Genomic DNA, 22,963 nt, shown 5'->3' on the forward strand with positions numbered 1-22,963 from the left:
AGAACAGGTCAAAGTGTGTTTGGATGGCTGCTGGGATAATCAGAAACCAAATATGAGGTAATGCATTTTGGAAGGTCTAATATAGATGGGAAATATACAGTAAATGGCAGAACCCTTAAGAGTATTGATAGGCATAGGGATCTACGTGTACAGGTACACAGGTCACTGAAAGTGACCACGCAGGTGGAGAAGGTAGTCAAGAAGGCATACGGCATGCTTGCCTTCATCTGCCGCATTGAGTTTAAAAATTGGCAAGTCATGTTGCAGCTTTATAGAACCGTAGTTAGGCCGCACTTAGAATTTAATGCTCAATTCTGGTCGCCACACTACCAGAAGGATGTGGAGGCTCTGAAGAGGGTACAGAAAAGATTTACCAGGATGTTGCCTGGTATGGAAGGCATTGGCTATGAGGAGAGGTTGGAGAAACTTGGTTTGTTCTCACTGAAACGACGGAGGTTGAGGGGCGACCTGAAAGCAGTCTACAAGATTATGAGGGGCACGAACATAGTGGATAGTCAGAACCTTTTTCCCATGGTGGAAGAGTCAATTACAAGGGGGCATAGGTTTAAGGTGCGAGGGGCAAGATTTAAAGGAGATCTACGATGCAAGTTTGTTATACAGAGGGTGGTGGGTGCCTGGAACTCTCTGCCGGGGGGGGGGGGTTGGTTACAATAGTGGCTTTTAAGGGGCGTCTTGACAAATGCATGAATAGGGTGGGAATGGAGAGATATGGTCCCCAGAAGGGTAGGGTTTTTTAGTTCAGTCGGGCAGCATGGTCGGTGCAGGCTTGGAGGGTCGATGGGCCTGTTCCTGTGCTGTAATTTTCTTTGTTCTGTGTTCTATAAAAGCAACTGATGCCATTTCAGAACCCATTCCTCAATATCATGAAGCACATGGTGCCTCCAGGATTATCACTAAACACATCAAGAAGATTCTGAGGCTGCATATCAGGGGCCTCAATTCAGTGAAAGAGTACTCCAGGCAAACTCAAACAAGTATGTTGCACAAGTCTGTCATCTGTGTAGGACTGCTGGTATATGTCCAAGAGGAGGATGAGTTTGCTGTGGTCTTGATCAAGAAAGAAAAAAAATTACAGTGCGACCTTTTGCTAGCTGCTAAATTAGACAAGTTATTATAGTCACATTGAAATGTTGACATACAGCACTCCTTTATTTTACAATATATATTTATCTTTTGCTACTCTTCCTAAGTATTTCCTACTTTGTGTTAAACCATCAATGATCCATATTTGGTTATTAGATAGATTTCCTGTACTTTACTATGATTTTTTAAACGCTGCGCCTCTTCTTTGCGCCAGGATGTGGTCTTTCTCTTCAAGTTCTCATTCTTTGTTGCTTCTTTAGTGGCAGGAAGTACTAAGGAGGCTGGCTGGTGTCTTCCTGTAAGAGCCTCATAGCTGAAGTTCCAACTGTAGGATGCATCCCTACAAGGTCAGTCTGAATATGGGCTACTTTTTCTCATGTACACACATGAGGAACTGAAGAAATGCATATATCTGACACAATTCTGAAAATAAGCATCAACAAATATGGGCACAACCGCGAGGTCAAAGTGAGTAGATTGCATGGAACCTATCAAATCAGCCTTGCAGCCCTCCCTACTCTAATATTAATGGGATCCAGGAAAGTAGTCACAGTTAAACTGCCAGAATCTGCAAATGTCCATAGAGTCTTTGCTGGAGAGATCTCCATGTTGGTGCAACTACATGGTCCAAGTTGATTGCATGACTGTGTAGATTCATCAACATGTTGCAGATGAGTAATAGATTTTCAAATGATCCACCAGCTGCACAACATTCTGGGGTATTGTCTTCACTGCTTGGACATGTTTCATTTTTCTGCAAGCATGTTTCTTGTAACTTGGATACCTGAGATATGTGCCCTATGGTCCTATGGTGGAGGGCAGTGATTTCTTGATACTCCAATTACATCCTCATCATTCACTCAAGTGCCTCCTCGGGACTCATTCTCTGTATTTACTCTTTTTTGTACTAAATAAGCCTTATGGGGGAGGGGCAGGGAAATGGTATAACTGGGTGGTGTTTGCAAGGAAGAATGCACTGTAAGTTTATGAACAGGAGATGGATGTTGTCGAAACGCAGGGACCAGATTTCTGTTGCTGACTATCATGACAGAGCTGGGACAGTGCAAAACGAGAGGCAGCGGGAGTAGATGAGCTGCACATTGGAAAACACATTTGTAAAACAAGTTTGTGAGCTTGAGCACTGGCAATGCAATATGACATTGCATATGAGCAGCAGCAAATGGAGAGATGAAAAGAGGTGGACCAACCTCTTGCTGGTATCTCCATCCTTCTTCATCTCTCATTGGTTCCATTATGCCGACCCGATATTTTCATGGATTCCCCCTCGTGTTTTGAAGCCAGAGATTTGAAATTCTTCAGTCAGTAGCAGTTCACTGTCTCTGGTTGATGGCTGTTTTTTCCCTTTAAGAAAGTAGAGCACATGAAGGCACTTCTTGCCATAATAAGAACATAAGAAATAGGGGTAGAAGTAGACCGTTCAGTCCTTTGAACCAGCTCCATCCTTCAATAAGTTCACGGTGAGTCTTCAACATCAGTCACACCATCCTATTCCCATGTTTCGATTCCCTTTAGATTCAAATATCTGTCAATCACTGACACGAATATGCTCAACAATTGAGCATCCAAAACTCTCTAGAGTAGAAAATTCTGTTGGTTCATGACCTGTTAGGAAATGTCTTTTATCTCAGTTCTAAATGTTCAAATGCTTACTTGGATACTGTGACCTCCAGTTTTAGGCTCTTCAGTCATGGGAAACATCTATACAGCACCTACCCTGTCAAGTCCACTCAGAATCTTTTCTGTTTCAACAAGATTAGCTCCTATTCTTCCAAACTCCATGGAGTAAAGTTTAAAGTTTATTTATTAGTCACAAGTAGGCTTACATTCACACTACAATGAAGTTACTGTGAAAATCTCCTAGTCACCGCACTCCAGTGCCTATTCGGCTACACTGAGGGTGAATTTAGGATGGCCAATTCACCTAACCTGCACATCTTTGAGACTGTGGGAGGAAACCCACGCAGACACAGGGAGAACATGCAAACTCCGCACAGACAGTGACCCAAGCTGGGAATCGGACCCGGGTCCCTGGCGCTGTGAGGCAGCAGTGCTAACCACTGTGCCACTATTCAATCTCTCTTTGGAGGACAACATCCGAAGATTTGATCTAGTGGATATTCCTTGCAAGCCCTCCAATGCAATAGCAAGTCACTTAGAAGTTGTCATCGCATTTCCTAAAATTGTGATTTTTAGTAAAGAACTTTAAATGAATCATTGGTTTCCATAAGAATAAAAGCCAGAGTTAGTTTCTTCTGGATATTTCTCATCTGGAAAAGGTGATATACAAATTTCAATACTGAACCATGCATATGCAGTACTGTATATTCCTCATTGAAATAACTTGTGAAATAAAATAAATCTCTAAATATTGTAGTCAGGTACTTTAGGACCTTTCTCATTAGTGACAAAACATTAAAACATGCGCAGGAAAGCTGTATGTTCCTAAATGAATTCTTACATTCATAAATGAAATAATCTTCAAATAAAATGAATTTCAAGTTACAAAGAATGACATTCACCAGCTGCCTCGTTTCGGATTGACTGGGCTCCTTCTAGTGGCATAAGTTGGTCAGTAAGAAGTCTCACAACACCAGGTTAAAGTCCAACAGGTTTATTTGGTAGCAAACGCCACTAGCTTTTGGAGCTTTCCGAAAGCTAGTGGTGTTTGCTACAAAATAAACCTGTTGGACTTTAACCTGGTGTTGTGAGACTTCTTACTGTGTTTACCCCAGTCCAACGCCGGCATCTCCACATCATAAGTTGGTCAGTGCAGGGAGCAGCTTTAGACCCAGGACATCAACACTTGTTGAGGGTGGGAATGGGAATGAGGAGCAGGCTGAAGAAGTCCCTGGTAGTGGCAACGGACACCGTGGGCTTTAAAAGATGAAAATGGAGGGTGGAAATGGGAACTGGGTTTTGGTGAAGTAGGGAAGGGGGACTTAAGAATTGAAAGCGGGAACGAGAGTGACAGCTGGAGTGGAGGGAAGAGGAGCAATAGGAGAGATCCCCCAGTGGTGATCTGACTCCAACAGTGCTGAGGCAAATGTCATAAAATGTCATCTATGCACATAGGATGTGCAGAACACAGAACAGGACCTGTGACAAACAACATTATAATGAATTTTGCAATGTTATACAGTCCATTTTTATGAATGACGTTGATGTGAAAGAAATAGGGACTTGCTGTCATTCAGTGCAACAATGATCAATAAACTAGGCAATTTCCCTGACAACAGATAAAGGGATGGTGCTTCATTTATTGCTGTGGCGAGGCACAGAGACCAGCTACAGTGGAAAACTGTTGAACGCAATAATCGTGACCCTTCATGACAGCAGGCTTTGCATTAAAAGATCTTAAGAGAATACTTGGGATAAACATTTCTTTGGAAAAGAAACGATAGAGGTTTATAGTATAACCCTTCCTGAGCTGTCATGTGACATTCTGGAAAGATATACTTCAGAGGTATGGTATTAAGTCAAGCAGCCAGGTATTTCCCAGGTTTAATTTGGTCTTTCTTAGATTAGGTGATCTCAGCTCCAGCAGCAATACAATCACAGAATAGTTACAGTACAGTAGGAGGTAATTCAGCCCTTTGGTGTTCACACTGATTCACGACACCAGCAACTCAGCTATTCTCACTCCCGTAGCATTTTCCTGTAACTTGCATTTTTTACTTTTCAAGATATATTGAATCCCTTTTGAAGTCATGGCTGAATCTGCTTCTGCTACACTCCAAGGTGCACTCTAGATCCTAACCACTCATTGCATAAAAATGTGTTTTTTCATGTTATAGAGTCTTAGAGGTTTACAGCATGGAAACAGGCCCTTCTGCCCAACCTGTCCATGCCGCCCTTTTTCTTTTACACCTCTAAGCGAATCCCAATTGCCCGCATTTGGCCCATATCCCTCTAAACCCATTTTACCCATGTAACTGTCTAAATGCTTTTTAAAAGACAAAATTATACCTGCCTCTAGTACTACCTCTGACAGCTTGTTCCAGACACTCATCACCCTCTGTGTGAAAAAATTGCCCCTCTGGACACTTTTGTATCTCTCCCCTCTCACCTCAAACCTACGCCCTCTAGTTTTAGACTCCCCTACCTTTGGGAAAATATATTGACTATCTAGCTGATCTGTGCCCCTCATTATTTTATAGACCTCTATAAGATCACCCCTCAGCCTTCTACGCTCCAGAGAAAAAAGTCCCAGTCTATCCAGCCTCTCCTTATAACTCAAACCATCAAGTCCTGGTAGCATCCTAGCAAATCTTTTCTACATTCTTTCCAGTTTAATAATAGGGTGACCAGAACTGTACACAGTACTCCAAGTGTGGCCGTACCAATGTCTTGTACAACTTCAACAAGATGTCCCAACTCCTCTTTTCAATGTTCTGACCAATGAAACTAAGCATGCTGAATGCCTTCTTCACCACTCTGTCCACTTTCAAGGAGCTATGAACATGTACTCCTAGATCTCTTTGTTCTTTAACTCTCTCCAACGCCCTACCATTAACTGAGTAAGTCCTGCCCTGGTTCAATCTACCAAAATGCATCATCTCGCATTTATCTAAATTAAACTCCATCTGCCATTCGTCAGCCCACTGGCCCAATTGATCAAGATCCCATTGCAATTGGAGATAACTTTCTTCACTGTCCACTATGCCACCAATCTTGATGTCATCTGCAAATTTGCTAACCATGCCTCCTATATTCTCATCCAAATCATTAATATAAATGACAAATAGCAGTGGACCCAGCACTGATCCCTGAAGCACATCGCTGGTCACAAGCCTCCAGTTTGAAAAACAACCCTCTGGCTTTTGTCAAGAAGCCAATTTTGTATCCATTTAGATACCTCACCCTGGATCCTGTGAGATTTAACCTTATGCAACAACCTACCATGTGGTACCTTGTCAAAGGTCTTGTTAAAGTCCATGTAGACAAACATCAACTGCACTGCCCTCATCTACCTTCTTGGTAATTTGTGAGACATGATTTTCCACTCACAAAGCCATGCTGACTGTCCCTAATCTATCCTTGCATCTCTAAATGCCTGTAGATCCTGTCTCTCAAAATACCTTCCAACAACTTACCCACCACAGATGTGAGGCTCACTGGCCTGTAGTTCCCAGGCTTTTCCCTGCGGCCCTTTTTAAACAAAGGCACAACATTTGCCACCCTCCAATCTACAGGCACCTCACCCGTGACTATCGATGATTCAAATATCTCTGCTAGGGGACCTGCAATTTCCTCCCTAGCCTCCCACAATGTCCTGGGATACACTTCATCAGGTCCCGGGGATTTATTTACCTTGATGTGCTTTAAGACTTCCAGCACCTCTTTCTCTATATGTACACTCCTCAAGACGTCACTATTCATTTCCCCAAGTTCCCTAACATCCATGCTTTTCTCAACAGTAAATACTGATGAGAAATATTCATTTAGGATCTCACCCATCTCTTGTGGATCCGCACATAGATGACCTTGTTGATCCTTAAGAAGCCCTACTCTCTCCCTTGTAGCTCTTTGGATTCTCCTTTGACTTATCTGCCAAAACAATCTCGTGTACCCTTTTTGCCCTCCTACACCCTCTATACTTCAAGGGATTCATTTGATCCCAGCTGCCTATGCATGTCATGTGCCTCCTTATTCTTCTTGACCAGAGCCTCAATATCCCGAGTCATCCAGGGTTCCCTACTTCTGCCAGCCTTGCCCTTCACTCTAAGAGGAATGTGCTTACCCTGAACCCTGGTCAACACACTTATGAAAGCCTCCCACTTACCAGACGTCCCTTTGCCTTCCCACAGACCCCCCCAATTAACTTTTGAAAGTTCCTGCCTGATACCATCAAAATTGGCCTTGCCTCAATTTAGAATTTTAACTTTTGGGCCAGACCTATCATTCTCCATAGCTATCTTAAAACTAATAGAATTATGGTCACTAGTCCCAAAGTCATCCCTCACTAACACTTCTGTCACCTGCCCTTCCTTATTTCCCAAGGAGGTCAAGTTTTGCCCCCTCTCTAGTCAGGCCAACCACATACTGAATGAGAAATTCCTCCAGAATACACTCAACAAATTTCTCTCCATCCAACCCTCTAATACTATGGCTGTCCCAGTCAATGTTGGGAAAGTTAAAATCCCCTACTATTACCACCCTATTTTTCTTGGAGCTATCTCTAATCTCCTTATATATTTACTCCTCAATTTCCTGCCGACTATTTGGGGGCCTATAGTACAACCCTATCAAAGTGACTATTTCTCAATTCTACCCATATAGACTCAGTGGCCGAACCCAAGGATATATCCCCTCTCAGTACTGCTGTGATGTTTTCCCTAATCAAAAGTGCAACTCCCCCTCTTCCCTTACCTCCTGTTATATCTTTCCTATAGCATCTGGACCCTGGAACATTGAGCTGCCAGTCCTGTCCCTCCCTTAGCCATGTTTCAGTAATTGCTACAATATGTTGTTATTGGTTCTTTTACCATTCATCTTAAATCAGTCAAGTTTTTGATATTTTTGTTGATGGGAACACTTTCTCCCAATCTACTTTGTCAAGATCCTTCATAATTTTGAACAATTCTATCAAATCTCCTTTGAGCCTTCCCAACTGTAATAAAAGCTCTAGCTTCTCCAATGCATCCTTGTAACATGCGTCTCTCATCGCTTGAAACAATGTTTTCTGCACCTCCTGAATGCTTCAGCATCCGTTTCTTAAAGTGTGGTGCCCAGAATTGGGCACAATATTTGAGTTGAGGCCAAAATAGTGTTTCATAAAAGCTTCATTATAAATTCCTTGTTTTTGTGCTCTATGCCTTATTTTGATGCCCAGGATCCTGTCTGCTTTATTACAAGCCTCCTCAAACTGCTCTGCCACCTTCAATGATCTATGGTCAAAAATCCTGAGGTCTCTATACTCCTGCACTCCCTTTAGAATTGTGTATTTTATATTGCTTCTCCTTGTTCTCCCTCCCAAAGTGCATAACATGACACACTTCTCTGCAATAAATTTCAGTGCCACGTGACCGACCATTGCCCCAGCCTTTGTCCTCTTGAAGTCTATCACTATCCTCCTAATAGTTTACATGAATCCGAAAAATCTCCAGGGCCTGATAATGTACATCCTAGGCAACTAAAGGAGGTGGCCATGGAAATAGTGGATGCATTGGTTGTCATCATCTAAAATTCTGCAGATTCTTGAATAGTCCTAAATTGGAGGGTGACAAATGGGAGGGAGAATGGAGAAAGCAGGGAATTATAGATCAGTTAGCCTAAGGGAAAATGCTAGAGTCTGTTATAAAGGATGCGATTACAGAACACAGAAAAGATCAATGGGATTAGACAAAATCAACTTGGATTTATGAAAGGGAAATCATGTTTGACAAACTTACTGGATTGTTTTGAGGATGTAATGAGTAGAATAGGTAAGGTAGAACCAGTGGATGTGGTGCATTTGGATTTTCAGAAAGCTTTTGACAAATGTCCCACATAAGAGGTTAGTGTACAAAATTAAAGCATATGGGATTGGGGATAATATATTGGCATGGATTAAGAATTTGTTAACAGACAGGAAACATAAGAGTAGAAATAAATGGGTGTTTTTCTGAGTGGTAGGTGGGGACTAGTGGGGTCCCATGGGATCAGTGCTTGGACACCAGCGATTCACAATATATATCAATGATGTGGATGAGGGAACCAAATGTAATATTTCCAAGTTTGCTGATGACACAAAACTAGGTGGCAATGTGAGTGGTCGGGAGGGTGTAAAGAGGCATCAAGGCAATTTAGAGAAGTTGAGTGAGTGGGCAAATACACATAGCAGTATAATGTGGCTAAGTGTGAACTTATCCACTTCGGTAGGAAAAACAGAGTGGCAGTATTATTTAATAGTGATAGATTGGGAAATGTATGTGCAAATGTCCCTGGGTGTCCTTGTCCACTAGTCACTCAAAGCAAGCATGCAGGTGCAGCAAGTAGTTAAAAACACAAATGGTCACCAAAATCTTGCTGCCATTTATGCCAGCAGAAACGCACCTCGGTCACGGGTTTCCCGAGGGATGTGTTCAACAAGAATTCCCGTGGATAATGGCAGGTACATGAGAAATACTCCCAGAGAACGGGGAGGAAATCTTTGCCCCTTATTTATAATGCAAGAGGAATTCAGTACAGGAGCAAGGATGTCTACTGCTGCTGCACAGGGCCTAGGTCTGACCACACCTGGAGTATTGTGCGCAGTTTTAGTCTCCTTACCTAAACTACCAGAGGGAGCACAGCAAAGGTTCACCAGACTGATTCTTGGGATGGCAGGATTGTGGCATGAGGAGTGATTTGGTTTATTACGCCTGTATTCGTAGAATCGTAGAATGCAGAAGGAGGCCATTCAACCCATCGTGTCTGCACCGACTCTCTGACAGAGAGTCTCGCTCCACGCCGGGAGTGGGTTTCACCAGTGGGGTTTACAAATGCTCCCCACTAACTGGGAACAGGTGTCCTCACCCTGCAGTTGGAGACAGAGTCCATTGAGGTCTCCCCTGGAAACTTGGGGTCAAGTGGGGGGTGCCTCTTGGGCAATGCCAGCCTGGCACCACCCAAAGGCCAAACTCGCATTGCCCACTGGGCAGTACCAAGGGGGCAAGGCTTATTGTGGGGGAGATCGGTGGTGGTGGTGGGGAACTCACTGCCATTCTGCAAGTGGAATCGGTGGAAGAGGGAGGGAGGAGGTGATTGGGGCTGGCTGGATGGGGGGGCGAACCGGGGCTGACTGGCGGCGGGGGATGAGGGGGGCAACGATTCAGGAGGCTGGTGATGGGGGAGCCAGGGTCTATTCCCGCAATCCCATAGATTTACCCTGCTAATTCCTCTTTACCTACACATCTTGGGACACTAAGGAGCATGGCCAACCGACTTAACCTGCACATCTTTGGACTGTGAGAGGAAACTGGAGCGCCAGGAGGAAACCCAAGCAGATATGGAGGGAATGTGCGAACTCCACACAGACAGTCACCCAAGGCCGGAATTGAACCCGGGTCCCTGGCGCTATGGGGCAGCAGTCCAACCACTGTACTACCATGGCATCTTGAAGTTTTAGAAGAATGAATAAGGATCCAATTGAAACCTATACAATTATGACAGGGCTAGACAGACTGGATACAGGGATGATGCTCCCTCTGGCTCGGGGTTTTAGAACAAGGGATCACAGTCTCAGGATATGGGGTAGGCCACGTTGGACTGAGGTAAGGAGAGATTTCTTCACTCAGAGGATGATGATCCTGTAGATTTCTCTACCAAAGAAGGCTGTGGAGGCCAAATCACTGAGTATATTTAATGTGGAAATAGATAGGTCTCTAGACATTAAATACATCAAGGGATATGACGAGAATGGGGATATGGTGCTGAGATAGAGGATCAGCCGTGATCATACTGAATGGTGGAGCAAGCTCAAGGGGCTGAATGACTCACTATTGCTCCTATTTTCTATGTTTCCAAGTTTTGTGTCATCTGCAAAATTTGCAATTGTGGTCAATAGGAAATGTCATGGAAATTGACATTTCCATATGACTAGTGGGCTCAGGACAGTATTCTCTGGACTAGCGTCTCGCCCCACGCCGGGAGTGGGTTTCACCAGTGGGGTTTACAAATGCTCCCCACTAACTGGGAACAGGTGTCCTCACCCTGCAGTTGGAGACAGAGTCCATTGAGGTCTCCCCTGGAAACTTGGGGTCAAGTGGGGGGTGCCTCTTGGGCAATGCCAGCCTGGCACCACCCAAAGGCCAAACTCGCATTGCCCACTGGGCAGTACCAAGGGGGCAAGGCTTATTGCGGGGGAGATCGGTGGTGGTGGTGGGGAACTCACTGCCATTCTGCAAGTGGAATCGGTGGAAGAGGGAGGGAGGAGGTGATTGGGGCTGGCTGGATGGGGGGGCGAACCGGGGCTGACTGGCGGCGGGGGATGAGGGGGGCAACGATTCAGGAGGCTGGTGATGGGGGAGCCAGGGTCTATTCCCGCAATCCCATAGATTTACCCTGCTAATTCCTCTTTACCTACACATCTTGGGACACTAAGGAGCATGGCCAACCGACTTAACCTGCACATCTTTGGACTGTGAGAGGAAACTGGAGCGCCAGGAGGAAACCCAAGCAGATATGGAGGGAATGTGCGAACTCCACACAGACAGTCACCCAAGGCCGGAATTGAACCCGGGTCCCTGGCGCTATGGGGCAGCAGTCCAACCACTGTACTACCATGGCATCTTGAAGTTTTAGAAGAATGAATAAGGATCCAATTGAAACCTATACAATTATGACAGGGCTAGACAGACTGGATACAGGGATGATGCTCCCTCTGGCTCGGGGTTTTAGAACAAGGGATCACAGTCTCAGGATATGGGGTAGGCCACGTTGGACTGAGGTAAGGAGAGATTTCTTCACTCAGAGGATGATGATCCTGTAGATTTCTCTACCAAAGAAGGCTGTGGAGGCCAAATCACTGAGTATATTTAATGTGGAAATAGATAGGTCTCTAGACATTAAATACATCAAGGGATATGACGAGAATGGGGATATGGTGCTGAGATAGAGGATCAGCCGTGATCATACTGAATGGTGGAGCAAGCTCAAGGGGCTGAATGACTCACTATTGCTCCTATTTTCTATGTTTCCAAGTTTTGTGTCATCTGCAAAATTTGCAATTGTGGTCAATAGGAAATGTCATGGAAATTGACATTTCCATATGACTAGTGGGCTCAGGACAGTATTCTCTGGACTAGCGTCTCGCCCCACGCCGGGAGTGGGTTTCACCAGTGGGGTTTACAAATGCTCCCCACTAACTGAGAACAGGTGTCCTCACCCTGCAGTTGGAGACAGAGTCCATTGAGGTCTCCCCTGGAAACTTGGGGTCAAGGGGGGGGTGCCTCTTGGGCAATGCCAGCCTGGCACCACCCAAGGGCCAAACTCGCATTGCCCACTGGGCAGTACCAAGGGGGCAAGGCTTATTGCGGGGGAGATCGGTGGTGGTGATGGGGAACTCACTGCCATTCTGCAAGTGGAATCGGTGGAAGAGGGAGGAAGGAGGTGATTGGGGCTGGCTGGATGGGGGGGCGAACCGGGGCTGACTGGCGGCGGGGGATGAGGGGGGCAACGATTCAGGAGGCTGGTGATGGGGGAGCCAGTGGCACTGCGCCGATCTCCATACTGACAGATGCGCAGTGGCCCGCTCAGCACTATGCTGCCGGCCTTCGGGTGGGAATAGGCTCCGCCCACCACATGTATCAGTCTGAGGCACTTAGTTTTGTTTTGGGAGCATCCCTGTCTTTTTTCTGGAAATCAATGCACTCCACGTCAATCATATTACTCTTATCTACCTCATGAAAAAAATTAAATCCAAATTAGTTAAATATAATTTGTCTTTGACAAATTCATGCTGGCTATTCACATGTGTCCAAGTTACTGTTAATTTTGTTCCAGATTATTGTTTCTTAAAGCCTTCTTACCACAGAGGTTGAACTGACTGGCCTGTGTTTGCTATGCTTATCCACACATCCTTTTTTTGAATAGTCAGTACCAGCATCAGGTGATGGACACGCAGCAAATAAAGCTATTTGAGATGAGTATCTTCATGTGGTCACATCTTTGCTATTGGCTGAAGAGACCAATCCCAAAGAGGCAGGTTCTGCTACAAAGGTTGTCCATGAAGTTACCACGTATCATTGCCAGTTATTGTTCGTGGTGCTTTTTTGAACAAGGGTGTAACATTTGGAATTCTCTAGTCCTTTACCTCATCCTTGTATCCAAGGAGAATTGGAATATTATGACCCCGCAATTTCCATCCTTACTTTCCCCAGTATCCTTGGATGCAACTGATGCCATTCTGGCTTAACAACTTTTAAGTACAGCCTTTCTAGTATCTTCTCTCTATCAATTTTTAGCCCATCAAACACTCTCCTCTTTCACTATGAATTTGGTACCATCTTCTTCCTTCCTTGGTGAATACAGATGCAAGAACCATTTAATATCTCAGCATTCATGTATAAATCTCCTTTTTGTTTTTTCCTTCAGTGCCAATAAAGGCACTACAGTTAGCTTTCGTGCCGCTTGATTGGGAAAGGGAAAAACTAAGGCACATTCTACAGATAATACGGGAACAATACAATTTACACAAAATAAATGCTTCATTGTTTGATACATAACTTAAAAGATATTTTAACGAGAGATTCCTGTTTCCTCTTAGAACAGTTATTATTCAGGTAGAACTGGAACTTGGAGAACACATAAACGAAGACAGCACTTCTAACATAAAAGATTTTTGTAAAATGAAAATTATTGGCTCTTACCTCCTGTAAAATCTTTTGAGCATCTTCTTGGGTTTCAAAGGTAATAAACCCATACCTAAAGAAAAGTATGGGCAAGTGTTTTAAAACATTTACATGTATTTACAACAAATATAAGGAACTCACACAAAAAGTGATTGGTGTCATATGATGTGATAGAGATGCAAATTTACTTTAAATTTTTCAGTTTTAAGTCAGTGAAAACTGAAATCTGTTGAAATAGATAACAAAATGTAGCACCTAAAATAAATTGCCATTGGTATAAAAGCTTTCAAAAAAATCAAAAAGTTATCAAACATGGTTCTCAATTTTTTAATAACTTGTTTTAAAATTACTTTTCCCAAGCTACTCCAGCTGTAAGCTTTTAATCCCAGAACTTCTTAAAATGTCAACTTGTCCCCAATAAGGGTCTTCATTTGCTATGTAATTTCAACAGCCTTGAGCAATATTCTGCCATGAAAAGGAAAAGAACACTTGTGCCACTTGATTTAAAAGTTGTCATGATATAGTTGTGACCCTAATCAGATAATCTTTCATGTTCTCACTTTACATTTGTGGCTTGCTTTATTTTTGACTTTCTTTCTCGGTAGCACCTTTGATTATACAAGGGTTGCCAAACCACAGCCTTTCCTGTGCTTTTAATATAATGCAAGGCAAGTTAACTTCAATCAAAGCAGGGACTAAACCCTACACTGTTAGCATTATTCTAAATCACACATCATTGACCTAGGTAAAAGAACTAACTCCCTCCTCCTTTAATTATGATTGAAAGGAAGAAAGCTTCACAAAAACATTAAACACAAAACAAAAGAAACTGAGGAGTTTTGTATTCATTTTAAGAACTGTAACATTAGGAGTGAATTGGAAGAACTGATTTGCATTTAACAAATAAAAATGTAAGACGTGGAGACTGACAAAATTTACCCTTTTACTTCTTGAGCATTCAATTTCTATATAAGATACCAAAAGTAGCTAACAATCAGTTTCTTCTACGAAGTCCAAAATAAATAAAAGTTCCCCGAAATTCTAAGGTTCTCATTAAGCCACTAAACTGGGCGGAGTGGAAATACACTAACCTCATCCCAAATGAAATTGGTGCCATTATCATAGTTGGGTTGGGTCTGAAGGGCATATCAAAGGCATTTGTTGCAACAGTGATGCAGAAAACTAAATTGGCTCTTAGATTATGAAGGAACCATTTAAGAACAAAGAAGAACAAAGAACAATACAGCACAGGAACAGGCCCTTCGGCCCTCCAAGCCCGCGCCGCTCCCCGGTCCAGGATTGAATCCTGAATCCAGGATCCCCGCCCAATTTTCCAGCCTATCTACATCCTAATATCCTATCCACCGAGCTGTCCCTCACAGCTACGATGCTTTGTTCATCACAACCTATTAACTCACCCCCACCCCCCCATTCCAGACCATGTGATCTCCAGGGAGAGGCGAAAACCCAGAGTGAAAACTCCAGGGCCAATATGGGGAAAACAAATCTGGGAAATTCCTCTCCGACCCCCTGAGGCGATCAAAACGAGTCCAGGAGATCACACTGGCCCTGATCGGAAAATGCTTCCCAACCCTATTCATTTCCACTTCTGCTTTACGAACACCATCTGAATTCCCTGCCCCCGAGACAGGTTCCCAACTATCCGCAGTCTCGCTCTGTACTGGCACCAGCAAGATGGTCATAGAATGAAACCTTGAAACGAGAAACAAAGAACAATTAGCCCGCGCCGCTCCCTGGTCTAAACTAGACCACTCTTTTGTATCCCTCCATTCCCACTCCGTTCATATAGCTGTCTAGATAAGTCTTAAACGTTCCCAGTGTGTCCGCCTCCACCACCTTGCCCGGCAACACATTCCAGGCCCCCACGACCCTCTGTGTAAAATATGTCCTTCTGATATCTGTGTTAAACCTCCCCCCCTTCACCTTGAACCTATGACCCCTCGTGAACGTCACCACCGACCCGGGGAAAAGCTTCCCACCGTTCACCCTATCTATGCCTTTCATAATTTTATACACCTCTATTAAGTCTCCCCTCATCCTCCGTCTTTCCAAGGAGAACAACCCCAGTTTCCCCAATCTCTCCTCATAACCAAGCCCCTCCATACCAGGTAACATCCTGGTAAACCTCCTCTGTACTCTCTCCAAAGCCTCCACGTCCTTAAAGGCTGATAAATTTCAAAACGATCCTGTTCTCTTCTGTCTGCAGTCATTATTACAAAGAACTTACAGCACAAAAAACTGGCCATTCAACCTAATAGAACCAGGTCAGTTTATATTATAAAGGCCAAGAATCAATCCCCTGCTTATGCAGTTCTGAGACTTTACAAGGGCTTTCTCAGAACTAATACCAGCTCTAAGCTTGCAAGAGTCCTGCTGAGGGTAAAATAATAGAATTTCATGGAGGCTCAGTTGGAAGTTTAATCCATGTTCCTGTCTGTAACAGATTTTAATGGACTTCCAGAATTGGATGAAACGTTGATGAAATTAAATTCTGCATGAACATCCTGACTCCTGGACAGAAATCAAACATTTTACCTTCTCATTTGTTTTGGGGGCACAGTCTCAAACACAATTATACTGTGGAACTGGTGCAGATATTCACATGTATAACTTGAAAGAAAATGCCCTTGTGAGTTTACACTACAGTACACTGCTTACAAAATAATTAATGCAACAATGTTGGAAAATGCCCATACATTCCAGAAATGCCAGACACATATTGCTGGCTTCTACATTTAAATGGACAACTTAAGATTATCTGTGATTATATCCTAGAATGGTAAAACCACCACAAATCCTGCTACTCCATGCTGTTTATGTTTGTTAGTACTTGCAGTTAGGGTCAGAGTAAATAAAGTTATGGTTCCAGGAATTTGTTGCTACCTCCAATGATGGTCACCATTGAAGCTGAGAAGAATAAGGTCAATGAAGAATTATTATTTGTTAAGAAGCTTGGGCTTTAAAACTCTAAAGGTTGCAGCAGACTTTGGTCCTCAAAGTGCACAAGTTCGAGTGGAAGATATTGGGGGTGATTTTCCGGCCCTGTTCGCCGTGGAAGCAAATCCCATCATGGCTGAAAAATCTTGCAAAAGGGCCATAATGGAATTTGCGCTGGGGAGATTTCAGAAAGGATATCTTCTCCGCTGGCGATGTCATCAGTTTCAAGTCCTCAAATTTAAATGTGCCTGAAAGGCATAACGATCTACTTTCTGGGTTCACCATATGTTGTTCTCCGACCGCATGACATCACACCGACAGGAATCATCACTGGTTTCCGGAAACTGAAACTAGTTGTGATGACCATGCCAGAGTTCATATACAGCCTCTGGGCAATGAGGGAAACTGCTGGGCACTGCAATTGCACTGCCCCCTAGCGGGGCAATGGTGGGGGGGAGGGGAATACCTGCATTGAGGAGGGAAGGTGGGGTGATGCTCGCATTGCCAGGGGTGGGAGGCTATGATGTCCCAATGCCGGTGGTGATGGGTGAAGGGTGTCTTTAACTTTAATTTGAGTTGTTGCCCTTCTCTGGGGAGAAACTTTCCAGCTTTCAATCAGAACCTGACACTTTGCCAGTTTTTTGAAAAACTTTGCCCATTGTGTGACTGTGGTACATTATCCTTCAGTCGATTTTTCTCGAACATTTCATAGAATCATAGAATCCCTACAGTGCAGAAAGAGGCCATCCAGCCCACTGAGTTTTCACCGACTCTCCGAAAGAGCATCCCATCCTGGCCCTCCCGTCCTGTAAGTCCGTGCATTTACCATGGCTAGTCCACCTAATCTACACATCTTTGGACACTAAGGGGCAATTCAGCATGGCCAATTCACCTAACCTGCACATCTTTGGACTGTGGGAGGAAACCGGTGCACCCAGAGGAAACCCACATAGACACGGAGAGAACGTGCAAACTCTACAGTCACCCAAGGCTGGAATTGAACCTGGGTCCCTGACGCTGGTGGGACAGCTTTTGAATGGTTATATTCTTACATACCCAAGAGTAGTCACACCATTCCTAACAATGATTTACACTCTGATACATTACCATCAGGATCTCCCAAAGTACTTTTATCATTTCTCACCCATATTATCCAATGAAAAATTATTCATAGAAAACCGGATTAGCTTCCACATGGATTCCACCCAGCTTTATCTCTCTTCCATCTTACTTGACTCCTCAACCGCTGTGCTATGAGATCGCCCAGTATCCATATTTGATCATGCATCAATTTTCTCCAGCCTAAACATTGGGGAAAATGAAGCTGTTATCTTTAGCCTGAAGGGCAAACTGTGCCCTTACCTTCAATGTGATGCAACTGCAGCCACTGTATCCTAAAAACCTCTCTTTACGTCAATCTGAGGTCCCTATCTGCTTCAAGAAGACAACTATCATCCAGAAACAAAGAAAAGCCAAAAAGCCAAACTATCGTCTGGTGGTTCTGACATCCATCATTATGAAGTGCTTCAAAAAGCTAGTCATCGCACGAATCAATTCCAGCCTCCTGGACTGCCTGGATACATTACAGTTCGCCTACCACCGCAACAGGTCCATGGCAGACGCTATCTCCCTGGCCCTGCACTCAACCCTGGAACACCTAGATAACAAAGACACTTATGTCAGACTCCTATTTATTGGCTACAGCTCAGCCTTCAAAACCATTATTCCCACAAAACTCATCTCCAAACTCCGTGGTGTGGGCCTCGGCTCCTCCCTTGATCCTGAACTTCTTAACCCACAGACTGCAATCACTAAGGATAGGCAACGACACCTCCTCCACTATCATCCTCAATACCGGTGCCCCACAAGGCTGTGTTCTCAGCCCCCTACTATATTCCTTATACACCTATGACTGTGTGGCCAAATTCCCCTCCAACTCGATTTTCAAGTTCGCTGATGACACCACGGTAGTGGATCGGATCTCAAACAATGATGAGACAGAGTACAGAAATGAGATAGAGAATCTGGTGAACTGATGGGGTGACAATAATCTCTCCCTCAATGTCAACAAAACGAAAGTGATTGTCATCGACTTCAGGAAATGTAGAGGAGAACATCAACGGGGACGAAGTAGGAAGGGTCGAAAGCTTCAAGTTTTTAGGTGTCCAGATCATCAACAACCTGTCCTGATCCCTCCATGCTGACACTATAGTTAAGAAAGCCCACCTACTTTCTCAGAAGACTAAGGAAATTTGGCATGTCAGCTACAACTCTCACCAACTTTCACAGATGCACCATAGAAAGCATTCTTTCTGGTTGTATCACAGCTTTGTACGGCTCCTGCTCTGCCCAAGACAGCAAGGAACTACAAACGGTCGTGAGTGTAGCCCAATCCATCACGCAAACCAGCCTCCCATCCATTGACTCTGTCTACACTTCCCGCTGCCTCAGCAAAGCAGCCAGCATACGTAAGGACCCCACGCACCCCAGACATTGTCGCTTCCACCTTCTTTCGTCAGGAAAAAGATGCAAAAGTCCGACGTCACGTACCAACTGACTCAAGAACAGCTTCTTCCCTGCTGCTGTCAGACTTTTGAATGGACCTACCTTGCGCTAAGTTGATCTTTCTTTACGCCCTAACTCTGACTGTAACAGTACATTCTCCTTTCCTTCTCCATGAACGGTGTGCTTTGTCTGAATAGCACGCAAGAAACAATACTTTTCACTGTATGCTAATACATGTGACAATAATAAATCAAATCAAATATGATTGCTACCCTGGCCGTCCATTTAACCCATATTTTCCTCATCACACAAACATTTGCCTAGTTGCATCCTAATAATACTGTCAGTCCACATCCATACCTCAGCCTATCTGCTGCTGCCACTCTCACTTCCGACACTGTAACCTCCAGACTTGATTATTCCAATGTCCTTCTTGCTGGCTTCTCTGCGCTCAACAAACACCAGCTTACCCAGAGCTTTGCTGCCTGTATCCTATGGTGCACCAAGTCCTACTCACCCTTCACCCACCATTCCAATATTGATCACCACTTAATTTCCTGCCCTTCTCTACCTTTGTATACTTTATCATCTCTTAAACACCTCCTCCCCAATATCTCTATTCCTGATTTCAGCCTGTTCTCTCATCTGAGTCTAATTGTTGGCAATTCCTTTTCTAAATCACTCCACCTCTTAAAGTACCCTACAAAAATATAGGTCACTAACCAAATCATAGAATCATAACCCTCCAGTGCAGAAGGTGGCCATTCAATCCATCGAGTCTGCACCGACAACAATCCACCCTAGGCCCTATCACCGTAACCCCAAATATTTACCCCGCTAGTCCCTCTAACCTACGCATCCTGGGACACTAAGGGGCAATTTAACATGGCCAATGCACCTAACCCGCACATCTTTGGGTTTCAAATATTTGGTCATTTTCATCTTCCTTTCCTTGGTTCAGCATCTGTTTTATTTTAGTCCTATGAAGTGAAAAGGCATTAATTGAGTCAGGAATGGCAGCAAATAAATTTTCACAAATTCTTCAGCTTAGTAATTCATAAAACTTTAAAATACTATTGAGTCTACTGTTTTTGTAAACATGACCCATCAGGGTTGTTACATTACAATATTACAACACTCATCACATCTGAATACTTATAAGGAGATGAAAGAGAGAAGATAGAAAAATTTAAAACTTGGGGTGGAATTTTATGAGATTTTTTTCGAAGTGTTCAGCTAGTCTGAAAATGGGAGTTTCAGATCCGTTTTTTTGGGTAGGTTTTAACGCCCACTCTTATGCACTCTGTCTCTGAAAAGATGGGCTAGTCAGTTTCTAGCCAGAGAGGCTGTGGGTGGGGCTTAACTTGCCAGCCAGCCTGTAGAGGGAGGCATTGCAGATGTGCAGACCTCTGATGCTGCACATGTGCATTAGCAGTAGCAGGGTCTGACAGACAGAGAGAGCTGTCAGGCCCCTTCTATTGCAGGCAACCTCAACCAGCAACCCTCCTCCCCGCAATCGTGGGGGCCCAAGTCCCGAGATGCTCTGGGGCCTGAGTTTAAATCCTGCCAAGGCAGATGGTGGAATTTGAATTCAATAAAAAATATCTGGAATTAACAATCTACTGATGACCACAAAACCCTTGTCGATTGTTGGAAAAATCCATCTGGTTTGCTAACGTCCTTTAGGGAAGGAAATCTGCCATCCTTACTTGGTCTGACCTACATGTGACACCAGAGCCACAGCAATGTGGTTGACTCTCAACTGCCCTCGGGCAACTGGGGATGGGCAATAAATGCTGGCCAGCCAGCAATACCCATGTCCCACGAATGAATAAAAAAAAGTTTGAAAGAGTGGTAGTCTCAACTGCTTTGGGCTGACTTTGTTGGGCTGGAGTTGAATTTGTAGTATGTGTTGTTTCAAATAGGAATATAGGAATTAGGAACAGAAGTAGGCAATTCAACCCCTCGTAGTCTGCTCTGCCATTCAATCAGGTCATGACTGATCTCTTCCTGGTTTCAAATCCACCTCCCTACCTGTTCCTCACATCCCTTTAACCCATTTTGTATCAGAAATATATCTACCTCCTTCTTAAAACCATTTAATGATTCAGACTCCACCACGCTATGGTGCACCGAGTTCCACAAATTCACCATCCTCAGTGAGAAGTAGTTCCTCTTCATCACAGTTTTAAATCTACCGCCTCTCAACCTATACCTGTGACCTCTTGTTCCAGATTGCCACATACTTGGTCTGCATTTACTTTAGTATTACTAAAAAATATCTTTTAGTATTCTAATCCTCTCTCATTCTTCCAGCAAGTACAAGCCCCAAACTGTATAATATCTCTTCATATGTCAACCTCTTCAACCCCGGAATCAATCTGGTGAACCTCCTCTGAACTGCCTCCAATGCCACCACATCCTTCATAAGGTGACCAAAACTGGACATAATATTCCAGATATGGTTTCACCAACACCCTATACAATTGCAACACTTCTCTACCTTTATACGTCAGTCCTTTTACAATAAATGCTAACATTCCATTTGCCTTTTTTATTACATGCTATACCTGCATACCAACTTTCTGTGATTTACGAACAAAGACACCCAGATCCCTCTGCCCAGAGGCATCCCGAATCTGCTTTAGTAATAATTTGCCTTTCTATTTTTTTGGCCAAAATGGATAACCTCACACTTATCCACATTAAACTTCATCTGCCAAATTTTGGCCCATTCTCCTAGTCTATCTATATCTGTCTGTAAAATCTGTAATATGCGGATCCAGATGCAAATCCTGGAATTTTAAAGGAATTTATTTTAAAAAGCATGTTGTGGGTTATTTCATTTAGAATGTTGTGGAGTTTCTCAGCTGCTGTGGTGGAATTTGTCACAGCTGTCAAGATGGTAATGCAGAATTTAAATAGACCGAATACACAAATGGTCCAGCATAGTCCACCTAGATAACAAAGACACCTATGTCAGACTCCTATTCATAGACTACAGCTCTGGATCCTAGATTTCCTAACTCACAGACCGTAGTCAGTAAGGATAGGCAACAACACCTCCTCCATGATCATTCTCAACACCAGTGCTCCACAAGACTCTGTCCTCAGCCCCTTACTATACTCCTTATACACCTCTGACTATATGGCCAAATTCCCCTCCAACTCGATTTTCAAGTTTGCTGATGACCGTTATGGGTCGGATCTCAAACAATGACGAGACACAGTATAGGAAAGAGATAGAGAATCTGGTGAACTGGTGCAATGACAATAATCCCTCCCTCAATGTCAACAAAACGAAGGATATAGTCATCGATTTCAGGAAGCGTAGTGGAGGGCATGCCCCCGTTTGCATCAATGGGGACAAAGTAGAAATCGTCGAGCACTTCAAGTTTTTAGGTGTCCAGATCACCAACAATCTGTCCTGTCCCTCCATGCCGACAGTATAGTTAAGAAAGCCCACCAACACCTCTACTTTCTGAGGAGACTAAGGAAATTTGGCATGTCCACTACAACTCTCACCAACTTCTACAGATGCACCATAGAAAGCATTATTTCTGGTTGCATCACAGCTTGGATGGCTCCTGTTCTCCCCAAGACTGCAATAAACTACAAAGGGTCATGAACGAAGCCCAGTCCATCACTCTAACCAGCCTCCCATCCACTGACACTGTCTACACTTCCTGTTGCCTCGGAAAAGCAGCCAGCATAATCAAGGACCCACGCACCCTGGACATACTCTCTTCCACCTTCTTCCTTTGTGAAAAAGATACAAAGGTCTGAGGATACATACCAACCGACTCAAAAACAGCTCCTTCCCTGCTGCCATCAGACTTTTGAATGGATCAACCTTGCATTAAGTTGATCTTTCTCTACACCCTAGCTATGACTGTAACACTACATTCTGCACTCTCTCCTCTCCTTCTCTATGCTTTGTCTGTATAGCGTGCAAGAAACAATACTTTTCACTGTATACTAATACATGTGACAATAATAAATCAAATCAAATAGTGACCTTATATTCCAACACCATCAATCCTATAAATACATTTTGAGTAAAT

The 22,963-nt window shown here is 43.8% G+C and overlaps 1 protein-coding gene across 3 annotated transcripts in view; it reads right to left on the bottom strand.

Moving 5' to 3' along the window:
• Positions 1-22,963, bottom strand: part of LOC144503784 (protein boule-like) — a 196,728-nt gene that overhangs the window by 111,365 nt on the left and 62,400 nt on the right. For all 3 annotated transcript variants that reach the window (XM_078228651.1, XM_078228650.1, XM_078228652.1), the window contains exon 4: positions 13,455-13,509. In XM_078228651.1, the coding sequence (XP_078084777.1) occupies positions 13,455-13,509 (55 nt within the window). The remainder of the gene's footprint in view (positions 1-13,454; positions 13,510-22,963) is intronic.

This window comes from Mustelus asterias, chromosome 14, assembly GCF_964213995.1.
Source record: "Mustelus asterias chromosome 14, sMusAst1.hap1.1, whole genome shotgun sequence".
Classification (NCBI taxonomy): Eukaryota; Metazoa; Chordata; class Chondrichthyes; order Carcharhiniformes; family Triakidae; genus Mustelus; species Mustelus asterias.